Source organism: Myotis yumanensis, unplaced genomic scaffold (assembly GCF_028538775.1).
Source record: "Myotis yumanensis isolate MYYU_CA2020_CCGP unplaced genomic scaffold, mMyoYum1.0.hap1 SCAF_1, whole genome shotgun sequence".
NCBI classification, from domain to species: domain Eukaryota; kingdom Metazoa; phylum Chordata; class Mammalia; order Chiroptera; family Vespertilionidae; genus Myotis; species Myotis yumanensis.
The window spans coordinates 27,466,825-27,487,282 of NW_027223752.1; the positions used below are offsets into that span (position 1 = coordinate 27,466,825).

Here is a 20,458-nt window from a genome sequence, read left to right on the forward strand (position 1 = left end):
TTGGTCCAGAGAATGCTGCCTCTAAAGGTGAGGGACTGGGCTGAAGGGCACTTCCCTGTCAGTGCTGGAGTGGGAGCCTTAAGGGTGCCATTCCGAGTCCTGGGAACTCAGCTGGTCATAAGTGCCTTCTTTCCTGCTGCTTCTTTTTTTAAAATATATTTTTATTGATTTCAGAGAGGAAGGGAGAGGGAAAGAGAGGAACATCAATGGTGAGAGAGAATCATTGATCGGCTGCCTCCTGCCTGCCCCCGACTAGGGATCAAGCCCGCAACCTACGCATGTGCCCCAACTGGGAATTGAACCGTAACCTCCTGGTTCATAGGTCGACAATCAACCACTGAGCCATACTGGCTGGACTTTCCTGATTATTATATCTCTTCTCCTCGGGATCTTGTCTGACTCTCTCAGGCAATCTTTTGGGCTTAGGTCCCAGGGGCCACAGGGTGGGCAAGGGGCTGGTGACTTCCTCTCCTGGTCCAGGCACGGGAATTCCAGCTAGAAAGAATGTTCATCTTCGGGAACTGCCTTAACCAAAACCTGAACATCTCAGTCTTAATGAACAACCAGGAGCCCAGGGCTTCAGTTTAATGATCAAATTGCAGGGTGGGCATTCTTTGGAGTCAGGTACAGTAGAGGGTTTGGGAGGTGGCACACAGACTTCCTATGGCTCTCCGGTAAACTTGCCAGGCAGTTCAGTCTGCATTCTCACTTCACCTTAATGACTGCACCGTGACTTAGGGAGCAGGTAATGTTCCTGCCTCCCTCCCTCCCTCCCAGCATCCTCCCACCCCATCCTGACTGCATTTGACAGATGAGGGGATGAAGGCAGAATGAGGTTCAGTGTTAAGGCAGATCCACAGCTACAGTTTAAGTTCAAGGGCCAGGAGTGCAAGTCTTCTGCTTCTCCAGTTAGGGCTTGCTCATTTTCAGGCCTGTTCAGCCCGCCCAGCTTCTGCTCCTGCACCAGTGGGCATGGTTTGAGAGCTAGGCCCTCAGCTCCGGGGGCGTGTCTGGCTGCCGGCAGGGGTGAGACACTTGGAAGGCCTCCAGGGCCAGCAGTGCCTTGTTGATACGGCTGATGGTAGGGTAGGGAGTGAGATCCACCTTGTACCTGTGGCAGAGAAACACCTACCTCAGGCAAGGTCAGCGGGGGTAGGGAGACTGCCCTGTGGGCGGTGAGGGCAGCACAGAGGCAGGGCTGGAGGAGGCCCCCGGCGCTGGCCAGGGAAGGGCTGGAAAGGTGACCCTGCAGGTGGAAGGCTTATTCACAGACAGCTCTCTGGGGAGGGCTAGCTTTTATGCAGTATTGTCTGATGTCTCTGTTGCCTACCGTTCCTATTCCAACCAATGGCTATTTATTGAGAACCTACTATGTGTAAGACATAGTGCTAGGCATTTATAAATGGAGATTGTCTCTCCACCTGAGTCATAAGCTTCCAGGGGGTAGGGAATGGATCATACATTTCCGAATCCCTAAGGGTCCCCAATGCAGTGCCTTCCACAAAGAGATTCCCATTCATGCTTTCCTGAGGGTTGATGCGGGAAACAGAGGTGGAGCTCACACAGACACGGCATGTCTGGGATAGCAGGCTCTGGGGGTTTCCTCTAGGGGTGTCCACCAGGTGAGCCGCCTCCTCTTAGAAGGAGGGGCTGGCTATGTAGGATCACCTGACTGAAGCTGGGCCCGGGAGAGGATGCTCCACTGAAGACCTCTGCCTGTCTCTCCCAGGCCACAGTGGCTCGTGTGGCCTGGCACAGGGACCAGCCAGGAGGGTCTCTGCGTGAGATGTTACCTCAGTAGCTGAAGTGGGGGTGAAGGGGCCGACTATGGGAAGAGGCTGGGCACTTGGAGGGGAAGAGCCAGGAGGAAGAGGGAGGGTGGCAGAGTCCTCGCCTACCTTTCAGCATTTGCCACCTGAGGCACTAAGCAGAGGTCAGCCATGGACACCTGAAAGAGAGTTGGGTGGGTCTGCATCAGGGTGTGCACCCCAGACTCACAGGCGGGGAGGGTGTGTCTATTGGTGACAGTACTAGGGTGTCAGCCCTGAGGTTCCCATTTGCTTCTGGCTCTTCCATCCATCCCCACTGCCCCCTCCCCCTCCTTGTCTTCCCTGGGCCTGTTTGGTCTGTCTCCAGAGCTGAGGACCTTGCTCCAGTTGCCCTGACAACCAATTCTGTGGGTGGCCAGAGAAGTTCTGATTGCCTTAGTGGATGTACTGTGCTTGTTAAGGGCCATCATTGGCCCTTAGTGAGGGCTCCCAGAATGAAGGAGATGCCTTGGGGGGAAGAGGGGCTAGAATGAGAATTATCACAGGCCAGGGCCTTAGCAGTAGGAGTCAATGGCACTGAGCCCTAGAATCTCAGGATTGGGAGGAAAGGGAGACATCATCTACTAGTAGTTTAATCCCTCATTTGCTGCCTAGACCACCTCACCTCAGCGTGAATACCTGCAGGAATGAGACTCCCTTCCTGCTGAGGCAGCTGGCTCCCCAAGCTCCCTTCTGCTTGGCACAGGGAGGACCACCTCGCTCTCTACTCCTCTCCATCACCCCCCACCCCCTGCCCTTGCTGAGCCTACCCTGGGGTGGAGGGATGGCTTAGTCTAAGTGGGAGAGGGTCGACATGAGTCAGGAGGCCGCTGTGGGCAGGCCTGGGGGGGCTCACCTCGTCTCCCACGCAGTATTTCCCCGCTGTGCTCTGCAGGATCTGCTCCAAGGCTGTGGGGGGACACGAATAAGCTTACTCTGGCACAGAAAGGGGAGACTGGCCTTTCTGGGTCTTGGCCTCCATAGTTCTGAAATGGGTGGGATCTGAGTGACAGGCTGGGGCACACGTGCTGGAGGGAATTTGGCAGCCATGTCTAGAGTGAGTTGGTAGGGACATGGGGATGAGATGTTTCCCAGCTACTGTTCCCAGAGGTGAAAGGCCTGCCACTGGCCCAGGCAGCAGCTCTTACACTCACGGGCTGGCACTCTGCTGGCCTTGGTTTCCTGGCTGGAGTGGAGCGTGAAGCAGAGGTTGGGCCATCCAGCTCCAAAGGGCCTCAAGTTCTGAGCTTCCCAGAGGTGGAGGCCAGGTTTGGATGCCGCCCAGCCCACTGCCTCCTCAGCCCTGCCCCCCACCCTCATCCATGCCATTGTCAGGACCAAGGAGCCTGGAAAGCTGTTTCAGATGCTCAGGACCATGGGCATGAGGGCCGTTTCTCTGAGAGGAGTAAGGACTCACCGTTAAAGCCAGAACTGATGGCCTTCTGGGCCCAGGCCAGCTGGTTCTCCTGTCCTACTTGCTTCAGGATAGACAGGTTCTGTGCAGCCCAAGGAAAGCCTGTGATTGGTTTTGGGAGCCAGGCTGGCCTGCTCAGCCAAGCCCCCCAGGAAAGCTTAGTTCCCAAGTGTCCCTGGCTGTACGTGTTCTTCTCTGCCCCAAGACTCTGTGAGCCCTTTCCTGCTATCAGGGCCCCAAGGTTAAAGGGGTTGGGGTGGGGGCAGTGATCTCAGTAACCACCTTCTCAGGCTGCCCCAGTGGTCCCTGTGGTCTGGAAGCCTGTGACTCTGGTAGAGATGTGCAAGGGTGGGGACATAGGACACAGCCATGGCTGCGATGGGTGTGGCCATAACCCCAGCATATCTCCCTTGCATCCCTTCTCCCATACATGGTCCCTTGTGAGGAGTGGAAGTAAGATATGGAGGTGGGGTCGGGGTGGGGAAGGGCCATAGGACTGGCTGTCAGGAGATTTGGACTCTGGTTCCATCCTCACACCCCTGGAGCCATTTCACTTCTGGACTTCAGTTTCCTCATCTATAAAATGAGGATGACTGTCTGCTACAACCTCCTTTGTTACAAAAAACAAAGGGACATGGGGGTGGGGGCACAGGTGTACAGGGGCTCCAGTCCTTGCTCTGTCACATTTAACTGACTGACTGCAAAGTCACTCCGCCTTTCTGGGGCTATTGCCTATTTGCAAAGTCGGGGGTTAGCACAGATGAATTGTTGTGTTACCTTTTTAAAAAATCAGTGATGACTTTACAAAATAAAAATCTTATGGGAATCCCAATCTATTTTACCAAACAGATGAAAGGGAGGCTGCTCTGGTTAAAGGCAGGCGGCCTGGGCTCTGCTGCTCAGACTCTCTTCCCCTCTCCCCGCCCCCTCACCGGGCCCCTCCCCTTCCACACCTCTGGATGCCCAGGGCTTCTTACAGTGCAGATGGGGACCCAGCAGAGTGGGTGGTTTCTGGGATCCCTCCCATTCCCCTGCCCCACCATGTGATCTAGTCTAAGTTCTCGAGAATCCCTCCCTGTCCTGCCACCTCACACCCAAGCTGGGCCCCTAGTGGGCTGGCCAGTCAGCGAGAGAGTGCGGAGACACCAGTGCTGCACCTGCAGGGGCTGGATGCCGCCAGCGATGAGGTCGGAAATCATGCGCACAAGGACCCTCTTCTTTGGGTCCTGAGGCAGGAGCCGCGGAGTGGGCCGAGTCTCCTCCAGGTACTCGATGATGGCCAGCTGTCCAGAGGGAGCAGTGAGGGGAGCAGGAGAGGGCCCAGGGCCCCTGGACCATAGGGGCAGGGCCTGCAAACTCCCCCCCTCCTCCTCCCCCTTCCCCCTCCCCCTCCCTCTCCTCCTCCCCCTCCCCCTCTCCCCTCTCCCTCCTCCTCTTCCTCCTCCTCGCCCTACTCAGCTTGAAGCCTGTAAAGCCAAGAGGCTCCCTGTGGGGGGTGAGCTCTTTTTGGACCCTCATCCTGCAGAATTGTTCTCCCTATGCTTGAGTCTCCCTTCTCGTCCCAAAGCAACCAGCCAACCTTCCTCCCTTTAACAAAGATTTATGGCTGTGGCGTTCCTACTAAGAGCTGGGTGCTGTGGCCACACACAGGCAAGGATGAGCTGTGAGGCCCTCTCTTTCGGGGTACCACTCCCTGGAGGGGCCTCCCAAGCCCTGCACTCACCGACTGGCCAATGGTGATGCCATCGATCTTCAGGGCTGGCACCTGCTTCATGGGGTTAAGTGCCTGGAATTCTTTGGAGAACTGTGGAGAGAGGGTCCTGGTGGGCTGGGTGGCCTGGCCTGAGTTGGTAAAGCAGAAAGGCCCCAGGCCTGCTGCCCCCCCCCCCTCCCCACCTCCCTCCCCTGGGGAAGGCCCTGGCTCGAAGGCTGGAGGTGATGCCTAGCTGATCTGTGCAGTATCCCAGCCTCCAGTGGCTGCCGAGCTCCAGGCTTCATCCCAATGGCCTGTACATGAGCCCCTCACACACTGGCCACCTAGGTACATGCAGAGGGCCCAGCATGGGGCAAGGACACACCTGCTACCCACCCTCCTGGGGTCAGGCACTGAGAGGCCGGGCTGTGGTATGGAGCCTGAAGCCTGGGTCCTTCCCATGGCTCCTCTTGTTGCACAGCTTGCCAGCCATTCCCATGAGGGAGAGCCAGCAGCCTCCTCTGCCAGGGGGCCTCTGCACCCCCTGCTGGGTTCTCCAAGGCCTCCAACTCCCACACTGTGGCCAGGGGCAGCCTCCTTACCTGCTGGCCCCCATCCTTTATGAGGTTGATGGGCACTGTTTCATAGTCGATGCTCTTCAAGGCCAGAGCTAGGAGAGACAGTAGAGTCAGGGGACAGCCTCTGGCTCCCAGGGCGACATGAAGCTGCAGGGGGAGGCTCCTTTCTCCATATTGCTAGGCAGTCCGGCTTCCTTGGGCACCACCCCCTGCCCTAACCCTGCCTCTCTTGCCCTGGCACAGTGGGCGCTGGAGGACAGTAGGGAAGTGTCCTCCTCGCCTCTTCCCCCTCCAGGGCCTTTAACAGCGGCGAGTAGGGCTTTGTGTTGGAGACACACAGTTATTCCCTCATGAAGGCCTCTCAGGGCCAAGGGAAGGGGCTCACGTGACCATAGAGCACACACACAGGCAGAGGACACTGTTTAGAGAAGAAGCATTTTGCAATCCATTTTCTCTGCTCTGTTTACTGTGGATTGCAAGCAGAGCATCTGCTGTGACCCCCAGTGACCAGGCTTCCTCTCCATCCCCTCTGATGATTCCCCCTGGCGAGGCAAGGGTAGAAACCCTTCAGTGCTAGTGTGTAGGTGTGTCCATGCACACTTGTGCATTAAATATGGTGATGGCTGGTCTCAGGCAAGGGCAGAGGAGCGAGGAGCCTGGGAGACAAGGGGCTCTTCCTCAGCACTGGTCAGCTCCATTCTGGAGAGTGAACGTGGTTGAGACCATGGGAGAGACCATGTCTGCAGGCCCTTCAGCCAGGGCAGAAGCTCTGGGCCCAGGGAAGGCATCTTCTGGGAGAAATGTGCCCTCTGGCCCGCCAGTGCCCTTGCCTACTGATTCCAGCAAATACCAAATGCCTGTGGGATGGGGGTGGGGTCATGGAGGATGGCTTCCCAGTCAGGGCCAGCTTCAGATTTCATCACATTCATTTGCTAGTTTATGAAGCTCTGGGCAAGTAACTTCCCGAGCCTCAGTTTCCTCATCTGTACCATGGGGACAATAATAGTACCTCCCTCCCAGGGTTGTCAGGTTTAAATGGAATTATGCACACAAAAGCACTCAGCACATTCTCCCTCAGCAGGAGCTGCTAGGACTCTGACCTTTGCCAAGGGCTGTGTTAAACTGAGGGAGGGAAGGATTCAGCTGGGGTGGACAATGGCCAGTTCTGTTTAATTGGCCAGATCAAATAAGATAAGATCTGAGGAAGGCCAGCTGTTTCCTGCCAGTTACCAAGGTCCTCTAGATGTGTGAGCCTGCTTTAAGCATGGTTGCTAAGGAGCTTTGGAGGGCAAGGTAGGAGAGGTATGGCCCAAGAGAAAAAACAACCCTCCAGGCCTTGTACCCCACCCCACCTCCTCTGGTTGGACTTCCTAGGTGGAGGTGCCATTCAGTGCTGAGGGCTCCAGGAGACGCGGATGCTGGTTGCTGGGGGGGAGGGGGAGAAGACCTGTCTGGTAGAGCACCCCTCTGTCCCAGGCCATCTTTTTTTGTTTGTTTGTTTGTTAATCCTCACCCAAGAATTTATTTCCATTGATTTTAAGAGCGAGTGGAAGGGAGAGGGAGAGACAGAGAGGAATAGATGTGAGAGAGGCACATCCATTGGTTGCCTCCTGCATGCATCCCCACCAGGGCCCGGGAACCTGCAACCAACGTGCCCTTGACTGGAATCGAACCCAGGACCCTTCAGTCCATGAGCTGATGCTGTATCCACTGAGCCAAACCGGCTAGGGCCCAGGTCATCATTTTCACCTGGGGCTTCCTCCTCCCCATCCCACCCCAGCGAGGCTTGTGGTGGAGGCGCAGCTCTTACCAATTCGAACTCTCCAGGAGCACGAGCTTCGGAAGTAGGAATAGAGGATGGGCTGAGGAAAGAGAGGACAAGGGGTACATTAAGCCATGCGGTGGGTCCCAGCCCAGGAGCCCACTGGAGAGGAGGCCCCAGCCCCGGCCAGGGGTCAACGCCAGCACTGTGCTTCCCCATCCCGCCAGGCCTCCTTCCTCAGGCCAGAGGCAGAGCATCTGGGTCAGAGGCCTCAGGAGTCCTGTGTAGTCCCTCAGCTCCAAACTGTGCTGTCGTGCATTCCTGAGGTCTGACAGGAACCCCCAAAAGGACAGCCAGCTTGCAAGGGCTCTCCTTACCTTGCCAGACTCAGTCATGGTGCTGTGGTGACCCTTGGCCTCCTGAGGAATGTCCCATCACAGAGCAGCAGGGCAGGGGGAGGGATCCGGAAGGGGCAGATCCCATGAGCCAATGGGGAAGCTGCGTTAGGCAGGCGGCAGGGGGACTTTGTCTCAGGTCTGAAGGGGCACCTTTTCCCAAACTTTGGGAGGTTTCTTAGGCTCCTGGTGGAGCTAGGCTTGGTGTCCTGGGCAGACAGGGTAGCCTGGTTTTGAGGTAAGTAGTTCAGGGGGTGCAGTGGGCTGGGAGCTGGCATATGGGGGTCTGATCCCCATGCAGGAACCAGCTCTGTATGACCCTGGACAAAAAATAGTAAACCCCTGCCTTCTCTATTCTGTAAAATTAAGAGCTGCCCTAAAATGATGACTTAGATTCCTTCCAGCAGTAGCAGAAAGACCAGGAATTCTAATTATTTTTTATCTTTTATTGCTGACAGTATTACAGATGTTTCCCATTTCCCCCAGCTTTTGCTCCCTAGGAATTCTAATTCTTGATACTTTTGTGTCTATTGCTTTCAAACCCCCGACCCACCGCCTGCCTAGCGCAGCTTCCCCATTGGCTCACGGGATCTGCCCCTTCCGGATCCCTACCCCTGCCCTGCTGCTCTGTGATGGGACATTCCTCAGGAGGCCAAGGGTCATCACAGCACCATGACTGAGTCTGGCAAGGTAAGGAGAGCCCTTGCAAGCTGGCTGTCCTTTTGGGGGTTCTTGTCAGACCTCAGGAATGCATGACAGCACAGTTTGGAGCTGAGGGACTACACAGAACTCCTGAGGCCTCTGACCCAGATGCTCTGGTGGGTCGGTTTCATAAACATAGCTGGGGTCTATGCCCATTCACTCCAAAGCTGAGGTCGCAAACTGGCAGCCCAAGGTTCTGTTTGGTCTACACAGTTTTTAAAAATGTTTCCATTATACTTATCTCTCCCCTTATCTGAAGGTGTGGATTCAACCAAGTACAGTTGGAAAATATTCAGAAGAAAACATTACATTGTTATTGACGTGTACTACGTAATCAACCTACGATGGTTGCTTTGGTTGAGACTGTATTGAATATGTACAGACTTTTTCTCTTGTCATTATTCCCTAAACAATACAGTAGGGCAATTACTTACATAGCAGTTACACTATGTTAGGGATTATACATAATCTAGAAGTGATTTAAAATATACCATGCTATTTTCTATAAGGGACTTGGGCATCCTCAGATTTTGGTATCTGTGGGGGACAGGACTTCTGGAACCAATGCCCATGTATATCGAGGGATGACTGTAGTTGCCAACATTAAAAAATCAGGATGTTTCATATACAAATCCTGTTGTCTGTCTTTTCGTTATAAAATCTGGAGGCAGTGGACTTGGCTTCCTGAGCAGCAATTTATTGGAGCTAGTTAATGGCCCCCTTAAGTCAGGGGATACCATGGCCCCCACTTGGCCCACTTCTTTCTTGTTGTCCTCAGGCCTCTGCAGCTGAGTATGTGACCTCTCCTCTAAAGTTTAAGAGACTCAAAGATAATCCCTCTGGTGCTTCTTGGGTAACCTGCATTTCAAAGCAGGACCCAGGACAGTAATTAGCACTCATGAATGTCCCGGCAGACACATGTATGCACATGGATGAGGGAGAAAATAGAATTTTTCCACTATTCCTCTGACTACAGACATTTCACCCAAGTTCCCTCTCCCTTTTGCGTCCTCCAGCATACCAAGCTGCGATCTGAACCCGCTCGAATCATCCCTGAACCACCAGTTCTGTCCTATAGGTGGGCAAGGGCACCGTCATAACCCAGACCCGCCCACGTTGGTTCCTGAGCCAGGAAGTTCCAACCTGTACTGAAGGCACCTTTTGTCTTGGCACAGAGGGCAGGTGATGGGCAGCGGGTGTCCTCAGAAGGGCAAGAGTTGGGTGGCTACAGCTGGATGTACCATATTCGGAGGTGCATCATTTTCCTTACTGAGCCAGACTAGAGAGGCCCCTGGGGCCAGGATAGGGACTGCTGGAGAGGGACGGACCACTAGAGAGTGGCAGGCGTCAGCTCAAGAATCCTTTAAGCAATGCCCTCCTGATTCCTAAATGCTACACCTTTGACCTGTACTAAGGGTGACCAGTCACTGTAAACGCCTCTGCCCTCAGGTTTTCTCCTTATGGGCCATCAGCTGACATACCCATGGGCAGATTCCACTTTCTTTACCAATAATTACACAAACCATCCCGTGTTCCTTTTCACACTTGCAGAGCTGAATTTTAAGCCCAAGTATCCATCCCACCACCACTCTGGGAGGAATTCTGTTTCCAATTCTAGTATAGATTCTGACCACTCTAGCAGACTTTATTTATTTTTAAAATCCTCACCCGACGATATGGTTTTCATCGATTTTTTAAACCATCATGACTTCAGAGAAAGACCCCTAAAATCCCATTTGGGACTGGGCGAGCTCTCCAGTATGGAAGCGATGCTATATCCCACCTGATGTGCCTGCCACATTCCTTCGAGCTACGACAGCAGTTCTACGGGGGCGCGTACTAAAACCTGCAGATTCTCTGGCCCAAGCCTCCAGAGATTGACACAGGCAGCTCCTCAGGGGACTGGGAAGCGCCACTGCCTCCTCTCGCCCCTGATGTGCTCTCAAAATGCAAGCAAGCCTGGAAGCCATATGTTAACTGTTCTCTCGGGCCGACACGCAGGGCTCTGCCGACCCGACAATGTTTGGGAGCCCAGGTAGAGGGGTGGGGAATCAGGCGAAGTGCGTGGGACCGGCTGCCCGACCCCACGGCAGGGCCCCATCATCCCGGGACCACAGCCCCCATCAGGCAGCGCGCAGGCGCGAAGCGTGACCAGCGCAGCGCACTGCAAGCTGGGAGTCGTGGCTGGAACTGTGGGCGGGGCCGACTCCCCTTGACCCCGCCCCCAGATTCTCAGTGTTGGAGTAGCGCCCCTCTCCCCGGATGAGCGGCACAGACCTTCCCCACTTGCATCTCGCACTTCCGGCGACCCCTCGTTCAGGAAATCGCGCCTGGGACTCCCCGACTCGTCGACGCCTGAGGCCCGTGGGACACCGACACCTCGGAACCCAGGCTTCCGTCTGGGGAAAGCGCGGGGTTGGACTAGAATGATCTTTATGGTCCCTCCTAGCTCGCCACGCCCCAGGCCCGGCGCTGCTGGGAACTGCAGTTCCTGCAGTCCGTTTTCTCCCGGCCCGCATGGGCCTCTGGTCCGTCATGCTCTGCGCCACTGGCCGCCTCCTAGCGGCCGAGTCCACCGCGCTCCCCGCCCAGCCCAGAGGCCGAGGTCCGCGCCCCGCTGCCGGCGCAGGGAACTACATTTCCCAGGGCACACCGAGCTGCCCCTTTGTGGCTTCTAGGCAGGACGGCCAGCGTGCTCACGGGCCGGAGGGCGATCCTGAGGAGGGGAAGGATGCCGTCGGCGGTATGCGGAGGCCTGGCAGGGTCCGAGCTACGTCCTCGGAGGGGCCGCTGTGGGCCCCAGGCGGCTAGGACTGCGGTCCCGGAGGAGGCCGCTGAGGCTGCAGCGCAGAGCCCCAAACGGCCTGCTCCGGGCTCACGGCCCTCCGAGGCGGCCTGCCGGTGGGTCCTGCTGGCCCTGGTGACGCTGCTGGCCTTCGCCACCCGCTTCCATCGTCTGGACCAGCCACCTCACGTCTGGTGAGTGACGGGCGGGACTCGGCGGGTACCGTGGTAACCTGGAAGGAGGGACGCGTCCTCTGATTGGTCGTGGGGCACGGAGGGGGCGGGATCCACAGGAGGAGGGGCGGGGTCGCGCTGGAAGGGAAACTGAGGTTTCCGGTGTTTGCCCCTGGCTAATAGCAGTCTGAACCTTTGCTCTGGTGGGTGGCAGTGGGATTCTTGGGATCTGAGGAAGCAGCCTGGATGGATGCCTTCCAGGTTATGCTGCAGGGTCTCACCTGGCTCTCAAATTGTGGCTCTTAAAGAGCTTTCCAAGGAGAACCGGAAATCCTTAGTACTGAATTTCCTAAGGTCTGAGTTCCTGATCTGCAGAATTTCCAAGCATTAGTGGAGGGGGAAATTCTTAACTGGGTACCTTGATCCTTGGGAGCAGGGACAACTTGGGTGTCCCGGGATGGTGACAGGGGTTCTAGGAAGCAGATCTGGGGCCATCCTGTGAGGAGATAGTTATTTTCTGAAAGATTTTAGTTTGTAGAGTCAGTTGCAGGACTGAAATATGGTCAGATTTCATTAGATGAGCTTAAAAAGTCGCCAGCTGGGAGGAGGAAAAGTTTTATACAATCTGAAGATGGTTTATTTGTTTGGCCAACAAGTGATACCATATTTTCTCATTATCACCGAGGAGAAAGTTAGTGTTGGGGATGTTAGAAATGAAACTCCTAAAAAAGCAAGCACACTAACAAACTGCTAGCTTGTAAGTTAATAAATTAGCTTGTTGTTTCATGAGTCTTGGCAGAAGACATGAGACTCCTGGGTCAGAGACAAAGGACATTTTACCACCACACAGGAAGCAGGATGAATAGTGGCATGTTGGAGTCCGTTTCCCTTGTCCCCGCAAGTCCCACAGGGTCATGCTCTGGGCCCAGATGGATGATTGCACACAAGTGGGTTTCTTTGCAGCTTTGAGGAACAACAGCTTGGGGAATGTACCATTTTATAGCAAGCAGTAAGCAAACTTACTTTTTGTCCTGGTGAGTGACATTACCTCTTTAGTCAAGGTTGCTTGGTGTAAACACAGCTCTGAGAAATGGCCCAGGTAAAGTGCAATCAGGGCCTTGCATTCTTGGCATACCCAGGAAGATGTGTGGACGTACAAGAGTCTCACGGAGGATTGTATCTCCCAATAGTCTCACCCCTCGATCCTACACTGTCTTGGTTTCTAGCAAATTCTCACATGAATATGCAACTCCATTGGCTACTCTGATTAACCTGGCTGACAGAGGCAGGGACCAGATCTGTTCAATTTGTTCATTTAATGAAGGCTGCTTTCATTTCTAAGCAGCAGGTTGAGGCCAACTTGTGCTAATCTCAACCATGTTCCCCAGGGCCCTAGATCCAACCACCTGTGAATAATTAAGTGTACAGATCAGGGGTTGAGGAAAGGACCAGTAGGTCTTATTTTAGATAGCTGGGATATAGTCTGACCGTTCAGTGGTTGAGCGTTGACCTAGGAACCAAGAGGTCACAGTTCAATTCCCGGTCAGAGCACATGTGTGGGTAGTGGGCTCTGTCCCCAGTAGGGGGCATTCAGGAGGCATCTGATCGATGATGCTTCTCTTATTGGTGTTTCTATCTATCCCTCTCCTTCCTCTCTAAAAATCAATAAAAACACATATATATTTTAAAAAGTCTGAGACCAGTATGTTATCCATTATGATCTCTGCACAGGTATTTAGACTGACTTTCTAATCTTTGGTGTCATTGTCAATAATTACAGTGGGTCCTCCATTAAAAAAAAAAGCAACTTTCATGCACAATGGGAAGACATTCTGTGGCCCACTCTTCCTAATATATTACCTGAAGGGGTATAGGCCACTCCAATTCAGGACTTTTTGTAAATTTTATTTGGATCACCATGAAATTTGATTTAGATTGCATTACAGTAGTTTGGTTAAGCCACATGGGCAGTGAGTGTCACTGAGTTGTTGCAGCCTCAGTTGCTATACGAGGCATAACCTAAGGCCCCTAGAGTGTCAGGAGGAGCATATGAATTTGTATTAGATTGAGAGAAGTTTGTTCCAGTTTGTGTGTTTGCACACATATGGTGTCTGTGTTTGGGAGTTGATACTATCAGGCACGTCAGAATAGTTCAAGATAGGCCACATCTACGTGAGTTTTTCTGATTTCATAGCACACTGACAAACTCAGTAGAAAGTCAGATTGCCAGCTACAGCTGCCACCTGATTGAGATGGACCATATGGATGTTTACCAGGCATTGGTTCTGGACCTAGAGGAGAAAGGATCATTAATTGTTTTCCTTTTCTTTACGTTTCCTGAGGCCTAAGATGTTACCTTCCCAGCTTCCAAAATTGTTTCTTTTTTAAAAAAAATATATTTTATTGGTTTTTTTACAGAGAGGAAGGGAGAGGGATAGAGAGTTAGAAACATCGATGAGAGAGAAACATCGATCAACTGTCTCCTGCACACCTCCTACTGGGGATGTGCCCACAACCAAGGTACATGCCCTTGACTGGAATTGAACCTGGGACCTTTTGTCCGCAGGCTGATGCTCTATCCACTGAGCCAAACCAGTTAGGGCCCAAAATTGTTTCTTTTCTTCCTCTGCCATCATATAATTATATTAGGATGTATCACTTTAGTACCTGTAACTTCACCTTTTCTCCAGGTATCCCTTATAATATTCAGACCTTTTTTTGTCAAGACCATTATTAGAAAATTGGCAGAGACCAGATGAGTCACTGTAGGGGGCTTGACAAGCAGTGCACTCAACCAAGTGGTCATTATCTTTATACTCTAGGACCATGTCCCTCCAGCTTCCGGTGACTGAACTAGAATTAAGTTTGTATCCCATAGATGTCCCCAGGCTGATCTGGGGTTGCTGTTAGGGAATCATGCCCACGAATGGTTTGGGAAGAATCTCAAGTTTTCAAAATAAGTTTATGCAACCCTCTACCCCTTTTATCCTTACCATTACCCAATTGGTGGCCAAGAGGAGGTGAACCGTTTCTGGTGCTGACTGCATTAGGTGACAGAGCTGTTTTACTAAGGTGTGTGAACCAGGGGAGAGTACAGTCAGAAATCTTTTTGAGAGGACTGTTCAGTCCTTGACAATATCAGGTGCCTGTGGATGCTAGGGAGTATGGAATGTCATCAAATATCTTGACTATTGGCCCATTATTGGGTGGCCATTGCAAAAAAAAAAAAAAAAAGGCACCATTGTCAGACTGTGGATGCTTTGGAAAGCTGGAAACATGACTTGGTTTAGTTTAAAGGTCCACATTGGCGTATCTTGAGTCAGATGATTGTACTGGAACAGCATCATCAACAACGTAATCTGAAATGAGGCACCAGTGATACTCCAGAGGGGTAACAAAGTCCTACTGTAGTCACTTTCCTTGGAGCAGTCAATGCCCCGTGCAAATGGCTTCCTTTACTGAAAGACTAACAGGCCAACTTTTGGCTGCCACAATGCAGTGATGGCTTCAATTTCAGAAACATATAGTCCTTTACTTTGCACCCAGTCCACGATAGTAGAGGTGTTTCCAGGCCTGGTGCAATGGCAGCAGTCTGTGGCACAAGTTTGATCAGCAGCTTAATTCCAGTCAGTCTGATCAGATGTACCAGCCCTTACCATGGTCATCCATGTGAGTGATCCAGGTTGTCCTATCAGTAGGCAGCATGATTTTTTCCTGCAGTTCTTGGCTCCAAAGAGGGATGTTTTAATCTCTCAATACCTAGTCTTCCAAGTGGCACAACAGATGGCCAGGCCAATGGCAAGTGCCCAAGAATAAATATAACTTGTCCGTTCCTTAGGAGTATTGCCCAAGACAAAGGTTGTGAAATCTTCCAATTCAGCCCATTATGCCCATCACCCCTTATTGCAGGCAGCCTTCCGGAGTTGTCACGGGGGCAGGATGACTGCTGCTGCCAGTGGACTCCATCAGCTTTTAGTTTAGGCTAACCATCAGTGAAGCAGGCACAAGCATTGAGAAGAACCTCTGCATCAAGGGCTCCACTGAGACAGCGGCTTTGCTTTAGGTGGTGGAGAGAAAGGTAGTTTTTCCCAAAGGGAGAGCTACCATCTCTTCATGTAAAATCAAAATGTCTAAGGCTGGGTCAGCTATACTCTTCAATATACCATTTCCATTTGACCAGTGAGGCTTGTTGAGCCCTTTCCTTATTAGGCATAGATTCCAAGTTGGCCCACCCCAAAGTGGCAGGGGTCCTAAGGCCTTCATGGCAGGCACTCAGTTTCGACAAGAGCTTAATTAGTATGGTAGTAGGTTGATAGCTGCCCCTTTAAAAAAGTATGTACTTGGTGCCTGCGTCCAGCAGGGGGTGCTATTATCATGGAGAATTGCCTCTGGGCGCCCCAGCTGCCCATTCCGTCTTTAAAGCTGTGCTTTCCCTTTCTCTTCTTGGGATTGATATATTTTTTTTCCTGGACCAAGGAGGGGATAGTATCAGCTCAGCATGTGGGAGTCCCTGAATGGGATAATCCTCCTTGACACTTACGGGATCAATACCAGTTATACATTCAGCACTGTAAGCCACAATAATGGTGAAGAGCACTACCCATTAGGTCACAATATCTTCACTTTCCCACTGGGAACTTGGTTCAAACCTTCCAATTGAATTGAGCATCAGTAGCAATAGTGACAGCCACACAGAGATCACACCATTCCCCAGTAGTGAGTATGGAGAGTGCTGGATGCAGGGGGTGGAGGAAATTTTTTCCTTCTTTAGTCCCTTGATAGGCTTAGCACCACTTCCTCCCCAATGTACTGCCATGTGTCTGGTGAACCCTGGGGCTTAGGGGCCCTTTTCTTTCAGTCCCTGCACACACTGCTGTGGCTCTCCATGCACACTCCTCAGCACCTTTGGTAATCCCTGCACCCAGCAAATCCTCCTCTCATGGGATTGAGTAGGGAGGGTGGAGATGTGGGCCCCTGATTCCAATAGAGTCTTGAGTTTGAGTGCCTCTCCTCCCTGGAGTTGCCCAGCATGGTAGGATGGGTGTGTATGGTCTTCAGCCCCCTTTGGGGACAGTGAGACCTTGGCCTACCTTTAATCATCTTACTTTTAAAAGCAGCTGAGGTTATGGTAGAAGGGGAGGGATCATGGGACACGGAGGGAGAAAATGGCTCTGAACATCTAAGCAAGGAGCATTTACGTTTGCCTTGAGTACATAGCTCACCCAAAGTTTTCATTTCACCTAAAGTTGTACAGTGAATATTAAGGTGCTTACTGCTGGCACCATTGATGTAAGCTTCAGAGACTTCTTGATTCAGCAGCCACATCCATATTGCCTTTGGGCAGGGGCTCCTAGGTTTGCTGCCCATGGACATGATCACATCTCTTCCTCCTCCCACCCAGAGGAGAGTGAGCAGTAACCAAGGCTTAGGCGGTTGGTTTTAATCCTGCCTCTCTCTCTGCTCAGCCTCAGGCACAGGTAGGACAGTGAGGACTTTTACTACCTTCCCTGCCTATCACTGGGCAAGAGCATTCACTACCAGATTCTGGGGAGTCTTCACATATCCTCTAAACCAGCCTGTGGGGGGTCCTTGTCCTTTCTCTTATAGAAAACTATCTCTCAGTATCCTATGCTTGTCGCCAAATACTGTCAGGATCTGGGATTTTATTTTATCCTACTTGCAAGCTAAGAAGTTAGCCTGTCACGGTTCTATGGATGCTGGCAGAAGACAAAGTCCTGGGTCAGAAACAAAGGACTTATTTTTCGTGGCACAGCAAGCAGGGTGAGCATCAGCACATTGGCATTGGTTCCCTTTATCCCCAATTTCATGTGATGCCATTCATGTACACTGCGCTGCATCAGCTGAGGAATACTGAGCTTGGGGACTCCGCTGTGTTATAACAAGCAGGAAACAGACTGCTTCTGTTACAGAGGGAGACGCTAACTCTTCCCTCAAGGTTGCTTGCTTAAACATAGCCCTGAGCAATGGCCCGAGTAAAGAGTGGTCAGGGCCTTGCATCCCTGGGACACCCTGCAAGGTCTGTGTGAGCAAGAGAGATCCAAGAAGGACTGTTTCTCTCAACACAAGCATGCAATAAAAGCCAAGAAGAAATGTGGATACTGCAATAGCAGGTCCTCTATTAACGTTGATTGACATAGTCTCGTTCATCGTAGTTTTGTTGTAATATCGAGATGCCATAGGAATTTAACTCTTGTTTATATCAATTATCCTATGGTAAAATTGTTTTTGTTATACATCATTTTGCTTAAAGTCACAGAACCTATTGACGATGTTAAGTGTGGACTTACTGTACTAGTTTTACCTGGGACACTTTTGAAATGAAAAATCTCATACCCTTTTGTTAGTAGGTTTCCAAACAGACTTCATAGCTAACCACACATGCTGGTTCAGTTTAAATCGTGCCCAGCATGTGTGAGACTTTTTAGTCCATAGAGTTTTTTCATGTGTGTCATCTGAATTGAGCCCTAAAACCTCCCTGTGAGTGATCATGGCAGATGCTGTTACTGTCTTCATTGTGTGGATGCGAATGGATCTGGAGAAGGTGAGTGATTTCTCTAGGCTATGGTGTTAGGAAGGGCTCGCGCTGGACTGGATCTCTCTTGCTGCAGATCTGTTTTGTCACACTGCTTGGAAGTTATTTCTCCCTTGGACATCACCATTTTTGGGAAAAGCATCTTTTGCCTGTTATGTTGCAAGTCAGTAATGAATAGTTACGAAAGCTGGCCTGGAGATGGGATAGTCAGCAGAAAGCAACCATTTCTGAGCTGCAGAGAGAGACTGACAAACAGAAATGGCCAGGCTCTGCTGGGTAATTGGGCTGCCACTGCAAAGCCCTCATGTGGGGTATAAAAAGTTTGATGTGGTTTTCTTCCAAGGCTGTACCCTTGTATAGAAGAACAAGACTTTGTATTGTGTTCAAAAGGTAATGTGTTACCCGGCCAGTGTGGCTCAGTACTTGAGCATTGACCTATGAACCAGGAGGTCACGCTTGATTCCTGATCAGGGCACATGCCCGGGTTGCTGGCTCAATCCCCAGTATGGGGTGTGCAGGAGGCAGCCGATCAAGGATTCTCTCTCATCATTGATGTTTCTCTCTCCCTCTCCCTTCCCCCCTGAAATCAATAAAAATATATTTATTTAATAAAAAAAGTTTTATGTCGTTGTATAGAAGAACAAGACTGCACTGTGTTTAAAAGATAATGTGTTAGAATCACTTCTTGCCTTGCAAAATTATTTGTGCAGTGAGAATATATTTTAGACTCTTTTTTTTTAAAATATATTTTATTGATTTTTTACAGAGAAGAAGGGAGAGAGATAGAGAGTTAGAAACATGGATGAGAGAGAAACATCGATCAGCTGCCTCCTGCACATCTCCTACTGGGGATGTGCCCACAACCCAGGTACATGCCCTTGACTGGAATCAAACCTGGGACCCTTCAGTCCGCAGGCCTATGCTCTATCCACTGAGCCAAACCGGTTTTGGCTAGACTCTTAACTTAGTAAGAAAACCCTCAACTTTTACATAATAGTTCATTGTAATAAGACCAGCAAGTTCATAGTTAGCAGGTTAATTACCACAGGTTAAAAAACAAAATCAGACTTCTGTAACACCATGGTTTCTAGGCTCTCTCTGATCAGTTGCCCACAATGTAGGTTGTGATTATAGTAATTTAATTTCTAGTAGCAAACGTAGTCTCAGAGTTTGAAGTTTAACAGCCTTGGAAGAAAACCCTTACTACAAACCTTTCTATATTATAAGAAAACTCTGCCTCTTTAAAATAAATAGAAACTCAAGATACAGAATAAGTATAGATTCAACTTAAATTTATGATAAATGGTTGGTAAATATTTGCTAACTTTTAAAAATTTATCTAAATGAAGTTTAATGACCAGCTTGATGTCTTGCTTCCTCAAATCACTATGTCAAAAACTTTTTTTTTTTAATTCACATTTTCTCATTAATTGCTTGAAACTCATAGTCTTTGGTTTTAACTGTAATTTTAATCATGCTCTGTTAAGGCTATTTGGGTTGTATAATAACTTAAAAATTCTCATTTCTCTTTGTTTTTCCTTTAGTTGGGATGAGACTCACTTTGGAAAAATGGGAAGTTACTATATCAACCGTACCTTTTTCTTTGATGTACACCCTCCTCTGGGAAAGGTAAGCAGTGGTGAACAACAGCCAAGTCTTGGTTTTGGATTTAATTTTTGGCCTCGTAGAAAGAATTCCCTGACATTCCAGACCAGTTGCTTTCATGAAAAATCTTTGGTATTTTTAGGGGTCCTCTGGGCTCAGAAATGGAGAGAGAGTCCATCAACTGATGGATGGATAAGCAAAATGTGGTATATCTGTACAGTGGAATATAAAAATGGAACAAAGTATTGATACATGCTACAACATGGATGAAACTTATAAACAGTATGCTAAGTGAAAGAAGCCAGACACAAAAGGCCGCATATTGTATAAGTCCATTTATATGAAATGTCCTGAATTGTCAAATCCGCAGAGACAGAAAGAAGATTAGTAGTTGCCAGGGTCTGGGGGGGAAGGGGGATTGAGGAGTGACTGCAGATGGGTGTGGAGTTTCTTTTTGGGACGATGAAATGTTCTGGAATTAGGCAGTGGTAATGGATGCACAATCTTGTGAATAAACTAAAAACCTCAGTATACTTTAACATGGTGAGTTTTACAGTACAATGACTTTTATCTCAATTGAAAATAAGAAAAAATAAATGGAGAGAAAGAATAAAGCTTGGGAACCGACCTCTGGAGAGGAGGCTTTTTGTAGGAAATCGAGCTTAGTCTGTCAGCCTGTGGCTTTTGGAGTCCCCTTGCGATTGGCACAGTGAAGACGGAAAACACTGGCTGATTTGTTTTTCCTGAGCCTTCCCTTCCTCACTTCTGGCCCTGTGTGGAGGGAGACACGTGAGGCTTCGTTCTAAGCCTGCCTCCAGGGAGTGTAGTCCACCTGCTCCTCTCACTTACCTCCTAGTGGTCCTGTGCTCTACCTGGCTGAAAGACAGTGATGAGCAAATTAGAAAACTGTGAAAGAGAGCAGAGTAGCTCCCATAGGTTCCGAGGCTAAGCCAGTCAAAGCCCCTTTAAGGAGTGAGTAGGGCATTTTCT

At 50.6% G+C, this 20,458-nt stretch overlaps 2 protein-coding genes across 3 annotated transcripts in view; one reads left to right on the plus strand and one right to left on the minus strand.

Moving 5' to 3' along the window:
- Window positions 1-552: 552 nt before the first annotated feature.
- GSTZ1 (glutathione S-transferase zeta 1) lies at window positions 553-10,790 on the minus strand. 2 transcript variants are annotated; one of them, XM_070416008.1, is made up of 9 exons: window positions 10,630-10,790; window positions 7,304-7,355; window positions 5,518-5,585; window positions 4,946-5,026; window positions 4,380-4,505; window positions 3,226-3,304; window positions 2,665-2,717; window positions 1,899-1,948; window positions 553-1,111 (listed from the first exon to the last, which is right to left on the minus strand). In XM_070416008.1, exons 1-9 carry the CDS (start codon window positions 10,642-10,644, stop codon window positions 985-987), a joined length of 651 nt encoding a protein of 216 aa, XP_070272109.1. In that variant the 5' UTR covers window positions 10,645-10,790; the 3' UTR covers window positions 553-984. The 2 variants fall into 2 exon arrangements, with proteins under 2 accessions (XP_070272109.1, XP_070272119.1); XM_070416018.1 differs by lacking the exon at window positions 10,630-10,790 and adding an exon at window positions 7,633-7,670.
- A 260-nt stretch (window positions 10,791-11,050) lies between these two features.
- POMT2 (protein O-mannosyltransferase 2) overlaps window positions 11,051-20,458 on the plus strand; it is a 40,112-nt gene continuing 30,704 nt past the window's right edge. Inside the window, exons 1-2 of the mRNA XM_070415997.1 lie at window positions 11,051-11,331; window positions 19,408-19,492. Coding sequence (XP_070272098.1) covers window positions 11,084-11,331; window positions 19,408-19,492 — 333 coding nt within the window. The 5' untranslated portion in view covers window positions 11,051-11,083. The remainder of the gene's footprint in view (window positions 11,332-19,407; window positions 19,493-20,458) is intronic.

Coding starts and splice junctions, on each gene's coding strand:
- GSTZ1 (XM_070416018.1), bottom strand. Junction 4,506..4,945: donor GCATCACCATTGGCCAGTCG/GTGAGTGCAGGG, acceptor CCCTCTGGACAG/CTGGCCATCATCGAGTACCT. Junction 3,305..4,379: donor GCGGCATCCAGCCCCTGCAG/GTGCAGCACTGG, acceptor TGGGCTGCACAG/AACCTGTCTATCCTGAAGCA.